We start from the raw sequence: 14,075 nt of genomic DNA on the forward strand, positions 1-14,075 counted from the left end.
CACTATTATTGATGGGAATTCTTTGGGGGGGTCACTATTATTGATGGGGCTACTGTGGGGGGGGTCACTGTTATTGATGGGGCTACTGTGGGGGGGGTCACTGTTATTGATGGGGCTACTGTGGGGGGGGTCACTGTTATTGATGGGGCTACTGTGGGGGGGGTCACTGTTATTGATGAGGCTACTGTGGGGGGGTCACTATTATTGATGGGGCTGCTAGGGGGGTCACTCTTGTTGGGGCGACTATGGGGGTCACTATTATTGAAGGGGCTACTGTGGGGGGGTCTCTATTATTGATGGGGCTACTAGGGGGGTCATTACTGATGGGGCTACTAGGGGGGTCACTATTGTTGGGACTTCTGTGCGGGGGGTCACTATTATTGATGCGACTTCTGTACGGGGGTCACTATTATTGATGCGACTTCTGTGGGGGGGGTCACTATTGTTGATGGCGCTACTGTTGGGAGGGTCACTATTGTTGATAGGGCTACTAGGGGGGTCATTATTGATGGGGCTATTATGGGGGTCACTATTATTGATGGGACTTCTGTGCGGGGGGGTCACTATTGTTGATGGCGCTACTGTTGGGGGGGTCAGTATTGTTGATAGGGCTACTAGGGGGGTCATTATTGATGGGGCTATTATGGGGGTCACTATTATTGATGGGACTGTGCGGGGTCACTATTATTGATGGGACTTCTGTGCGGGGTCGCTATTATTGATAGAACTTCTTTGGGGGGTCACTATTGATGGGGCTACTGTGGGGGGGGTCACTGTTATTGATGGGGCTACTGTGGGGGGGGTCACTGTTATTGATGGGCCTACTGTGGGGGGGGTCACTGTTATTGATGGGGCTACTGTGGGGGGGGGTCACTGTTATTGATGGGCCTGCTGTGGGGGGGGTCACTGTTATTGATGGGGCTACCAGGGGGGTCATTACTGATGGGGCTACCAGGGGGGTCATTACTGATGGGGCTACTGGGGGTGGGGTCACTATTGTTGAGGTGACTATGGGGGTCACTATTATTGATGGGGCTACTGTGGGGGGGCACTAGTATTGATGCTACTTCTGTGGGGGGGGGGGTCACTATTGATGGGGCTACTAGGGGGCGTCACTATTGTTGATGGGTCTTCTGTGCGGGGGTCACTATTATTGATGTGACTTCTGTGCGGGGGTCACTATTATTGATGTGACTTCTGTGCGGGGGGTCACTATTATTGATGGGACTTCTGTGGGGGGGTCACTATTGTTGATGGCACTACTGTTGGGGGGTCACTATTGTTGATAGGGCTACTAGGGGGGTCATTATTGATGGGGCTATTATGGGAGTCACTATTATTGATCAGACTTCTGTGCGGGGGGTCACTATTATTGATGAGACTTCTGTGCGGGGGGTCACTATTGTTGATGGGACTTCTTTGGTGGGGTCACTATTATTGATGGTGCTACTGTGGGGGGGTTGTCACTGTTATTGATGGGGCTACTGTGGGGGGGCACTAGTATTGATAGTACTACTGTGGGGTGGGTCACTATTGATGGGGCTACTAGGGGGGGGGTCACTATTGTTGATGGGACTTGTGTGCGGGGGGGTCACTATTATTGATGGGACTTGTGTGCGGGGGGGTCACTATTATTGATGGGACTTGTGTGCGGGGGGTCACTATTATTGATGGGACTTGTGTGCGGGGGGTCACTATTATTGATGGGACTTCTGTGCGGGGGGTCACTATTATTGATGGGAATTCTTTGGGGGGGTCACTATTATTGATGGGGCTACTGTGGGGGGGTCACTGTTATTGATGGGGCTACTGTAGGGGAGGTCACTATTATTGATGGGGCTGGTAGGGGGGTCACTCTTGTTGGGGCGACTATGGGGGTCACTATTATTGAAGGGGCTACTGTGGGGGGGGTCACTATTATTGATGGGGCTACTAGGGGGGTCATTACTGATGGGGCTACTAGGGGGGTCACTATTGTTGGGACTTCTCTGCGGGGGGTCACTATTATTGATGGGACTTCTGTGCGGGGGGTCACTGTTGATGGGACTTCTGTGGAGGGGTCGCTATTATTGATGGAACTTCTTTGGGGGGTCACTATTATTGATGGGGCTACTGTGGGGTAGGGTCACTGTTATTGATGGGCCTACTGTGGGGGGGGTCACTGTTATTGATGGGCCTACTGTGGGGGGGGTCACTGTTATTGATGGGCCTACTGTCGGGGGGGGGGGGGTCACTGTTATTGATGGGGCTACTACGGGGGTCATTACTGATGGGGGTCACTTGTTGGGGCGACTATGGGGGTCAGTATTATTGATGGGGCTACTAGGGGGGTCATTACTGATGGGGCTACTAGGGTGGTCACTATTGTTAGGGCTACTATGGAGGTCACTATTATTGATGGGACTTCTGTGCGGGGGGTCACTATTATTGAAGGGACTTCTGTGCGGGGGGTCGCTATTATTGATGGGGCTATTGTGGGGGGGTCGCTATTATTGATGGGGTTACTGTGGGGGGGTCACTGTTATTGATGGGGCTACTGTGGGGGGTCACTGTTATTGATGGGGATACTGTAGGGGGAGGTCACTATTATTGATGTGGCTACTGTTTCGGGGTTACTATTAATACTTGGACCAATATAAGGCCTATTAGATAAAGTATTACTTAGCCACTGTTAAGGTCACTATTATTATTGAAGTCACTGTTGGGGTCACTATTATTATTGAAGCCACTGTGGGGGTCACTATTATTATTGAAGCCACTGTGGGGGTCACTATCACTACTGTAACTCTTTCATTGTAGCAGAGGAATTAAAAAATAAGTTAAGAGTTTACTTCACTGCAATGATCATTGCAGTGAAGTAAGCTCACTATTACTACTGAGAACAGTATAGGGGAAACTATTACTACTGAAGCAACTGTGGGGGGGGGGGGGGGGGGTCACTATTACTATTGAGGCCACTATAGGGGTCAGTATTACTATGAAGGCCACTGTGGGGGTCACTATTACTGCTAAAGGCACTGTAGGGGTCACTATTTCTATTGAGGCCACCTTAGAGGTCTGTATTACTACGAAAGCCACTGTGGGGGTCACTATTACTACTGAGGCCACTGTGGAGGATCACTATTAATAGTGGAGATGGTATAGGGGACACTAATACTACTGAGGCCACTATGGGGGGTCACGATTACTACGGAGGCCACTATGGGGGTCATTATTACTGCTGAGGCCACTGTGGGGTCACTATTACTATTGGGGACAGTATAGTGGACACTATTACTACTGAGCCCATCGTGAGGGTCACGATTACTACTTAGGCCACTGTGGAGGTTAGTATTACTACTGAGGTAAGATGGCCAAATTTTCCCAGGATGAAAGTGGGACAGAGGGGTGTGGTAAGAGATGGAGGTAAAATCATACGTCATGATAAGCACCGTCATTATAAAAAGTGCTGGGCCCGTTCAGAAAAAAGTCAGGGACAAACTCTGCAGCATTTCTGCATCCAAAAAACAGTGAAAAACTGTACCATTTGTGTGGATTTTGACTGAAAATCAGCTGCGTATCTGCAGCTGATTTCATACCATGTGGCGCTCCACCTCATCTCCTCCGAGGGCTTCCCGCTGTCAGCGCTTCCTGGCTTCTGGTTTCATCGGCCTGTAGTGGCCTCACCTGACCAGCATCACCTGACCAGCGGCGTCGCACCTAACCATGCTGCTGGGAACTGGAAGCTGGTGAGCGCTGACAGCCGGAAGCCTACAGTGGAGGTGAGGGGGAGCGCCACTGTGTATCTGCAACTGATTTCTAGTCAAAATCTGCACCAATGGTACAGATTTTAACTGTACTTTTAGATGCATAAATTGCTGCAGAAATTTCCGCTGTGGACATTCAGCAGCATTTCCGCCATGTGTAGACATATCCTAAGTCAGCTTGAGGTATGCTGCCGCATGCAGAGCGGCCTCAGTAGTAATAGTGACCCTTATACCAGCCCCAGCAATAATAGTGACCCCCCACAGTGACCCCAGTAGTATTATCGCTCTCTTATACCAGCCCCAGTAATAATAGTGACCCCCACAGAAGCCCTAGCAATAATTGTGGATCCCACAGTGACCACGCTAGTATCGCTCCCTTATACCAGCCCTAGCAATAATTGTGACCCCCACAGTGACCCACTTGTATTATCGCTGCCTCATACCAGCCCCAGCAACAAAAATGACCCCCACAGTGACCTAACTAGTATTATCGCTCGCTCTCCTATACTAGCCTCAGTAGTAATAGTGACCCCCCCCCCACAGAGAAGCCCCAGGAATAATAGTGACCACCCCAGCAATAACAGTGACTTGCCCCCCACAGAGAAGCCCCAGCAATAATAGTGACCCCCCCCCAAAAGCCCCAGCAATAATAGTGACCCCCCCCCCACAGAAGCCCCAGCAATAATAGTGACCCCCCCCCCCACCACCACAGAAGCCCCAGCAATAATAGTGTCCCCCCCCCCCCCAGAAGCCCCAGCAATACTAGTGACCCCCCCCCCCCCCCCACGGAAGCCCCAGCAATAATAGTGCTCCCCCATACCAGCGCAGTGACCCATATACTTACCCTCCCCTTGGTCTTCATAGCACCAACAATCTTCTCAGCACTGTTGCTGGTGGGCGGCAGTATTGTGCAGCAGCGCCTCATCCTCTCTGCTCTTGTCTCCTCTCTAGCGGAACCAAAGAGGAGAGCGCTGAGGGGAGGAGGATCCCGGGTGCACACGCTCTTATCAGTGTGTGCATCTGGTCTGCGGCACTGCACGCTGATTATCGAGCAGGGAGCTGCGACACGACGTCCGATACTCACTTGCTCACCAGACCTCTCCAGAGAGCTGGACAAATGTTCTGAAAGCGGGGCAAATGCTTGTCCCACTAGGGTCCCGGCAGAAGGTGGGACACAGGGTCTCAAAGCGGGACTGTCCCACCTAAATTGGGACGTCTGGTCACCTTAACTGAAGCCACTCTGGGGGGTGGGGGGCCACTATTACTACTGGGGATGGTATAGGGGCCACTGTTACTACTGGGGATGGTATAGGGGCCACTATTACTACTGGGGATGGTATAGGGGCCACTATTACTAGTCGTGTACATTCTATAACGATGGAGGTATAATCAAGCGCTGTGATGAGCCCCGCCCCTGGCCACACCCCTTTGTCACATTTTGACCCTTGACAAATCTGGCCACCTTTTTATATATATATATATATATATATATATATATATATATATATACACACACTAGGGGATCTACTCATGCATAAATAGCACTCCTGGAATATACAGTGGCCACAACAATGAGCCCAGCACTGCATTGTTATGAGAGCTGTCCAAAAGGAAATCTGTGTTGCCCATAGCAACCAATCACAGCGCAGCTTTTATTTTACCTCAGCAGTATAAGAAATGAAAGCTGAGCTGTGATTGGTTGCTATACGAAGCAAACACACAGATTTAGTGTTTTATACATAAGATACATATATGATATATGTGTGTCCTCAGCATGAGGCCTGTATGGGGGTTCTGTACACTAGCAGACTGTACAGACATCCTGTCCTTGCTGCAGGATATCAGGCTTTGTTTACAATTCATGTAGTTAATAAAGTTTCCTGAGGGACATTGTCAGCCTGTTGGTTACTAATAAAGCTAGTTGAAGGAAGCAACAGGTTAGGCTGCTGTGAGGAGATGTCTGTTCCTGTGAGCTTCCATCTGTGGCTCCTGCGGATGAGGAGGGGGCGGAGGCATCGCCATGACCAGACCACCTACCTGGAGGACCGGCACAGAGACTTCTGGAAGGTCTACCAGCAGCTGAGGAGACGCCGCAAGCTTCGCTCCACTGTAAACCTGTCGGAGGAGAAGTTTGATGCTCTTCTGTCCAAGACCCGCAGATATCTGGAGCGCATTGATGCCCACCAGAGGGAGAGAGTGTCCGCGGAGGAGATGCTTCTACTGACCCTCAGGTGGCGCTGCTGCGACAGGGCTGATGGGGAGGAACGACTAATAGGGCCGCATGCACATGGCACGCATGGAATCCTCCAGTGCTGGCCTGTCAGAAATCATCTTCTTCTGTACGCGGATGTGCCGCCGGCGCAGTATAGATCTCCCTGCGTGGTTTCTAGGTGATGAAGCCGATCCGCGACACTTCTGCAATGCTCAGCGGAGGCTGCGGCAGGGACGGCCAACATTGACTGCGAAGCCATATTCCGCTGTAAAATAGAGCATGCCACGATTTTATTTTCAGCATGTAGCGGCCGCAAATAAAATCCGCTGGTGTGCGTGCAGAGAGGAATCTCCACACCCATCTATGGGCACACTGAGCAGCCGATCGCCCGCGCTGGTGACAAGCGTGGGATCTGCTGCCCACTTTGCCCCATGTGCATAAGGCCCATATTTTCGGAATGAGCGATGCTTATTTGTGCGCATCGGCGTATTTTTCTGTACTTTTTCCGCCCGCCGGGCATGTGCTTCTGCGTGCAGCAAACAGGCGCACCGAGTGAAGTGACCGACTAGTCTGATGAGTTCCAGATGTGTTGTCTTTCTATTGGAATTGCGCAGCGTGTTACACGCACATTTGCGCATCTCCCGTTGACTTCTGTGGGGAGCTTCTAGTGCACAAAGGAAAATCGAGCGTGCTGTTTCGTTTTGCGCCGCCGAAAGCTGATGTTTCAGTCTTTTTTGCAGAAACACTACTTTTTTCCATTTTGATGTAGTGGGGTTTCTTTGAGACAAAAAATCGTAGTGTCCAGATCTTGCAGTAGGTCAATAGTATAAAATGGCGCCCTACAAATGCTGCCTTTATTTATTTATTTATTTTGTTGCATTGCTTTTTTTTCCCGTGGCTCTGGGGGGGTCTTGCTTCCCCCTCAATGTTTTCGATAGGAAAAAAAATCCATGTGTGACCAAAAAAAATACTACAAAAAAAGCCAGTAAAAGCAGCACTTCCCTGATGCCTTTAGGCCTCCTTCACAGGGGCGACACGACATCACAGCGCTGGTCAGTGCGATATCGCTGCGATTTCTCACTGTGATACTCCATGCAAGGATTTTCAGGGGGGGGGGGGGTAGTCTGCCTATAATTCCTCATTCACTGCAGAAGGAGGATAAAGGGCCTGTGATGATGTCACTCATGTGATATGGGGGGTGGAGCTAAGAGCTGGTATGTGTAAATTAGTGAGGTGTCATTTATTGGAGTCTCCACAGAGGTGTGCAGCAGTCTGGCAACCAGGTACAAACTGGCAGACTGCGTACTGCTATATCCATAGCAACTGAGTATTGATGGGGCTACTGTGGGGGGTGACTATTATTGATGGGGCTGCTGTGGGGGGGGCACTAGTATTGATGGTACTTCTGTGGGGGGGGGGTCACTATTGTTGATGGCGCTACTGTTGGGGGGGGTCACTATTGTTGATAGTGCTACTAGGGGGGTCATTATTGATGGGGCTATTATGGGAGTCACTATTATTGATGGGACTTCTGTGCGGGGTCACTATTATTGATGGGACTTCTGTGCGGGGGGTCACTATTGTTGATGGAACGTCTTTGGGGGGGTCACTATTATTGATGGGGCTACTGTGGGGGGTTGTCACTGTTATTGATGGGGCTACTAGGGGGGTCATTATTGATGGGGCTACTAGGGGGGTCACTATTATTGATGGAGCTACTGTGGGGGGGGGTCACTATTGATGGGGCTACTAGTGGGGGGTCACTATTATTGATGGGACTTCTGTGCGGGGGTCACTATTATTGATGGGACTACTGTGCGGGGGGTCACTAATATTGATGGGACTACTGTGCGGGGGGTCACTATTATTGATGGGACTACTGTGCGGGGGGGTCACTATTATTGATGGGGCTACTGTGGGGGGGTCACTGTTATTGATGGGGCTACTGTGGGGGGGGTCACTGTTATTGATGGGGCTACTGTGGGGGGGTCACTGTTATTGATGGGGCTACTGTGGGGGGGGTCACTATTTTTGGGGCAACTATGGGGGTCACTATTATTGATGGGGCTGCTAGGGGGGTCACTATTGTTGGGGCGACTATGGGGGTCACTATTATTCATGGGGCTACTGTGGGGGGAGGTCACTATTATTGATGGGGCTAATAGGGGGGTCATTATTGATGGGGCTAATAGGGGGGTCACTATTGTTGGGGCTACTATGGGGGTCACTATTATTGATGGGACTTCTGTGCGGGGGGTCACTATTATTGATGGGACTTCTGTGGAGGGGTCGCTATTATTGATGGAACTTCTTTGGGGGGTCGCTATTATTGATGGAACTTCTTTGGGGGGTCACTATTATTGATGGGGCTACTGTGGGGGGGTCACTGTTGATGGGGCTACTGTGGGGGGGTTACTGTTATTGATGGGGCTACTGTGGGTTGGGAGTCACTGTTATTGATGGGGCTACTGTGGGTTGGGAGTCACTGTTATTGATGGGGCTACTGTGGGTAGGGGTCACTGTTATTGATGGGGCTACTGTGGGTAGGGGTCACTGTTATTGATGGGGCTACTGTGTAGGGGTCACTGTTATTGATGGGGCTACTGTGGGGGGGGGGTCACTGTTATTGGGGCTACTGTGGGGGCGGGTCACTGTTATTGATGGGGCTACTGTGGGGGGGGGGTCACTGTTATTGATGGGGCTACTGTGGGGGCGGGGTCACTGTTATTGATGGGGCTACTGTGGGGGCGGGGTCACTGTTATTGATGGGGCTACTGTGGGGGCGGGGTCACTGTTATTGATGGGGCTACTGTGGGGGCGGGGTCACTGTTATTGATGGGGCTACTGTGGGGGGGGGTCACTGTTATTGATGGGGCTACTGTGGGGGGGGGGTCACTGTTATTGGGGCTACTGTGTGTGTGGGGGGGTCACTATTATTGATGTGGTACTGTGGGGGGGTCACTATAATTGCTGGAGCTGGTATAGGGGACACTATTACCACTGAGGCCACTCTGCTACTGCAGCGTACCTTAAGCTGACTTAGGAGATGTTTACATATGGCGTAAATGCTGCGGAATGTCCGCAGCAAATTCTGCATCTTAAAAAATGGTCAAAATCTCTACAGTTGGTGCAGCTTTTGACTGGCAATCGGCTGCGTATGTGCAGCTGATTCATACTATGGGTTGCTCATCTCCTCTCAAGGCTTCCCGTTGTCGGCGCTCCCCAGGCTCCTGGTTCCATGTAGCCTGGTCACGTGTGGTGCCAGTGGTCAGGTGATGCTAGTCAGGTGAGGCCACTACAGGTCGCTGGGAATCAGAAACTGGGTAGCGTTGACAGCAGGTAGCCTACGGAGGAGGTGAGGGGGAGCGCCGCATAGTATAAAATCAGCTATGGATATGCAGGTCCGCTCCATAGCAGGGGAGGAGAACCGCCCGTACAAACTGCTGCTGCTCCCCCGCCTCCACCAATCAACTGTAGGTACAGGCGGCTCTCCTCCCCGCCTTATCACACAGTTGCTGGCTCCATAGCAGGGGAGGAGAGCCGCCCGTACCTACAGCTGATTGGTGGGGGCAGGTGAGCGGCAGCAGTTCGTACGGGTGGCTCTCCTTCCCTGCTATGGAGTGGCCGTGTGATCCTTATCGCATAGCTGCCAGTTGGTTCCGAATTTTGGCATGTTCCCTTTAATAGGATGCACTGACCCCTGTCCCACCGTTGTCCGTTTGGGGAGGGGGGGGGGTGAGTGCATCTTATAAAGTGAAAAATACAGTGTGTATAAATACTTACTCCTCTCTGAGGCAAAAATTTGGTGTTCAAAAAAAATAAAGGGAAGCTCACCTGATGAAACAGCTCATGTCCTGGAATCTGCTCCATGCTCTTAACACTGTGCTGGGAGACACTTGTGATGGCACATACGATGTATCATCCTGAAGGAGCAGGACTACTTGTGCAACCTGATAGCGCTGCTGGTAACCCGTAGTGCCAAGAACAGCAGCAAGACTTGCATCCGTCAGTAAGGAGAGAGGAGTAGTGTTGCTCATCAGGATTGGCTGGGCGATAAAGTCAGGCTGATATTTTCCAAATCGGTTCTGATCCTATTTTTGGTAAATTATCACCAAAATCTTGTCTCTCTGCTTTTCAGAGTTTGATGGGGATTTGAACTTTGGACCCCACCACTGGGCTGCTGCCACCAACACTTCCTGCATCTCCACTTTTGTTCAAGAACGCCAAATTAGAGAACCCGATTTTTCACTCCAATTAAAGGGGTTGTCCCGCGAAACAAAGTGGGGGTATACACTTCTGTATGGCCATATTAATGCACTTTGTAATGTACATTGTGCATTAATTATGAGCCATACAGAAGTTATTCACTTACCTGTTCCGTTGCTGGCGTCCTCGTCTCCATGGTGCCGTCTAATTTTCAGCGTCTAATCGCCCGATTAGACGCGCTTGCGCAGTCCGGTCTTCTCCGTGTTGATTGGGGCTGCTCGTGCTGGAGAGCTGCTCCTCGTAGCTCCACCCCGTCACGTGTGCCGATTCCAGCCAATCAGGAGACTGGAATCGGCAATGGACCGCACAGAAGACCTGCGGTCCACCGAGGGTGAAGATCCCGGCGGCCATCTTCGCAAGGTAAGTAAGAAGTCACCGGAGCGCGGGGATTCGGGTAAGTACTATCCGTTTTTTTTTTTTTTTTTCAACACATGCATTGGGTTTGTCTCGCACCGAACAGGGGGGGCTATTGAAAAAAAAAAAACCGTTTCGGCGCGGGACAACCCCTTTAACTTTAATGTATGTTGGAATTGGGAGTCCCAATTCACAATTATTGTTTAAAATCAGACTGGTTACTCCCTACCCGATTTATTTCAATAATTGCTCTATACTACAGAGAAATCGTCTCCTTTTTGGGGGTTGTCTTGCCGCTGCCTCTCCGATGCTTCTGTTGTCACTTTCATTTGCACAAAAGCAGGTGAAATTGATTCCCGGTCGCTTCTGCTTCCTAACAGGACAGTATAATCGACTTGTGGTTATACTGGAATGCTTATGTGTTGCTGACATCTTTCTTGAGCAGCGCACAATCCTACCCAATAACCTGAGGGTTCTTTCACACGGGCGTTGTGATTTTTGGCCGCCCGCATCGCGGCCAGAAAAATCGCATGGGCGAGAGAAAGCCGTGACCAAGTTGCGGTTAAATCTACCATTTTCTCGCCCATTCATAAGATTGGTCTGTGGCATATATACGCTTCAGTCCAGAATTCCCTGGGGTGGAGGAAGAGACCTCAGCAAAATAGCTGCGATAAAACGCTCCTGTGAAAGACGCCTAAAAGTTGAAATCTTAAAGTGACAATTCTAAAATTTGAGTAATGTAATAAAAACGGGCCGGGTTCCTCCTTGTAAAGTACAACAATTTCTGTTTTTTCTATAATGTAATTTTTGTTTTTGTTTTATTTATAGGTACTTGGCAAAAGGAACTAGTTACTCCACCCTTCATTTGCAGTTTGCTTTGTCCAATTCCACAATAACTCAAATAGTGAAGAATACTTGTAGGATACTGTGGGATGTCCTTCAACCTGAGCAACTGCCCCACCCAACAGCAGACGACTGGTTAGATATCGCTGAAGGATTTGAAGAAGTAACCCAATTCCCAAATTGTGTCGGGGTAGTAGAGGCCAAACACTTCCGCTGTCTACAACATCTGGGTTACGGTTTTTCATACCATGACTATGAAGATTATCAGTCAGTGGTCATGATGGCCATTGTGGACACAAATTACCGTTTCTTAGCTGTGGACTTTGAAACATTTTACCAAGGCTATGATTCCAAGATCTTCGAGGCCTCAAATATGGGAAAACGTCTCTATGAAGGACAGTTTGGGCTTCCACCGCCTAGGCCTCTACCAGGGACCCAGGAACCAGTGTTGCCTTTTGTACTAGTTGGAAGCAAGGCATTCAAGATGGGTCCAAATCTCCTGAAGCCCTACTCTGACCACAACTTGGATGACGCAAAGAGAGAGTTTAACCTGCAGCTAAACAAAGCGAGAGTTTTTGCAGAAGGCGCTTTCTTAATCCTAATTGTGGACTGGAAGGTGCTGACCAAAAGCTCGTATGCCTCGGCAGAAGACATGCAGCTGATTATAAAGGCATGTGTGGTTCTCCATAACCTTATTCTGCCACGTGAGATTTTATTTCAGATCCCTTTGGAATCTGACTTGCCCAGTGTTTCCGACCCTGGCCCCCGAGCCACTAATGCTGTTATGAAGATACGAGACCAGTTCGCAGAGTACTTCAGCTGCCCAGAAGAAAGAGTGCCTTAACAGGACCATTATCCATGGGTAAGATGATCCTATTCCTGTATGCCCCAAAACCTTTAAAAGATTTTCTGAAAGTAGATACTTGGCGCATTGTAAAATGCCACTCTGCACTTTGCAGTCACGAGCGCCTTCATGTAACTTTTTGCAGCACAGTAAAATGTAAAAAAATGATTTTTTTTGGTATATTCTTAGTTTTATTAAAACAACAAGCATACGGGGTATTCTAACATTAATCACATGCAGTTGAATACTTGTATAACAAACTGACAAAGAAATTAGAAAAGTACATTTTTCAAAATTTTAAGGGTTCGAGAGCAGGGTTGGGGAAAAGAAGAGGGAAAGGGCACCTGCAGCTCAATAACATTTTGTGTGAAAGACATTACCCATTGTATTTAGAGAAAGATACAGGGCTACAACGTAGGTTTGGAGTCTGTTAGATGTACGGCTAACTATGCAACCCTTCCATCCTGGGTGAGTTTGGAAGAAGGTTGGAAATTACTTAGCCAAAGTCCCCATATAATCCTAAAATTCTCATGGGTCCTATTTGACCAACTTGTCAGTTCTTGGAACCCGCGTATCTCGTTAACCTTAGCCAACCATTGAGTGATAGTTGGTGCCTGGGGTTCAAGCCACGCTGGGGGGATTAGAGATTTGTCAGGAGTTTGTAATGCTTTGGTTGTAACCTGATACATCTAGAATGGCCATGTGAGCAACCCAAGATTGATTTCACCTCCTTGTCTTGTCAGTTTTATCTTAAGTTCGTTTCCCAGGATTTAATATATCTAGGCCTAGTCGTGTCTTGGTGAGCTATAAACGTTTTTTCCCCAGTCGTCTCAACGACAGCACCAATTGAGATTTCCTCCTCCTGATAGGACAGGAACACACTGAGGTTAAAAGCTCCCCCCCCCCCCCCCCCCAACCCCACTTTCCTCAGTGTCTTCCTGTCCTGCCAGGAGGCAGGATCTCTGAGAGGGGCTGGTGGAGAAGCCAGCCAGGATTACTTACAGGCGGATCAGAGGGCAGTGGGTCAGCCTGTCCTCCCTTCCAAGCCAGACGACTCCCGGGACGCCACATGGGGTGGTAACCCCCGGGCCAGGTACCTCCCGCGGCGGCCCATGGGGGGTACAAAGTGGGAGCCTCAGTCCCCCTCGTCCTCCCTGCAGAGTTACAGCGCGGCGCTCCAGGAAGCCCTTCGACGACGGTGGGCAGGGTGCCGCGTCACGTTCCAGCGCGATGACGTCATCGCTTCTGCATCAGGAGCGGAGGAGGCGGGGCTTAGCGCAGGAGCGCGAAAATTTTAAAAGATAGGAACCTGAGAGAAGCCAGAACAAACCAGCACTACAGGTCGCAAGGTGTCTGCAACATCGGTATAGTAATGAGTGCTCCAGCCCCAGAGATAGCTGAAACCTCAGCCTCAGCGGCCGTAAGTAGCCAGTGCGGCAAAAAATACAATGCAAATATCCAGTGTATTGTGTATGGAAAAATTGCATATTTACCCACAAAAATGCTTTATTTGTCAGGGGGATAAAAGACATCCCCCCCCCCAGAACAAAACTCAGAAAATGCGTGGAATGCGGGATAAGACTGCCAGCTACGTACCAGAGGCCTCTATGCAAGGCGTGCGTAGCTAGGCTAGTCAAAGAGGAATCGGGGGGATTCATGGAGGACGTTAGGAAGCTGGTGAAAGAAGAGGTTAGATCAGCCCTAACGTCACAGCTGGCGCCGCCAGCGAAACGCCAGAAAAGGGCGTATGTTCCTGATGAGCCTTCCGACTCCGAGAGTTCTATCGGGTCGGAGCAAGAGGAACAGGCGG

General features: G+C 50.0%; 1 protein-coding gene across 2 annotated transcripts in view; it reads left to right on the forward strand.

Annotated features, from left to right (window-relative positions):
• The first annotated feature begins 5,684 nt into the window (after positions 1 to 5,684).
• Positions 5,685 to 14,075, forward strand: part of LOC136609557 (uncharacterized) — a 39,679-nt gene continuing 31,288 nt past the window's right edge. The window contains exons 1-2 of one of the 2 annotated variants that reach the window (XM_066589162.1): positions 5,685 to 5,977; positions 11,407 to 12,283. In XM_066589162.1, the coding sequence (XP_066445259.1) occupies positions 5,703 to 5,977; positions 11,407 to 12,265 (1,134 nt within the window). In that variant the 5' untranslated portion in view covers positions 5,685 to 5,702 and the 3' untranslated portion in view covers positions 12,266 to 12,283. The remainder of the gene's footprint in view (positions 5,978 to 11,406; positions 12,284 to 14,075) is intronic. The other variant, XM_066589161.1, reaches the window with a different exon arrangement.

Source organism: Eleutherodactylus coqui, chromosome 1 (assembly GCF_035609145.1).
Source record: "Eleutherodactylus coqui strain aEleCoq1 chromosome 1, aEleCoq1.hap1, whole genome shotgun sequence".
Lineage (NCBI taxonomy): Eukaryota > Metazoa > Chordata > Amphibia > Anura > Eleutherodactylidae > Eleutherodactylus > Eleutherodactylus coqui.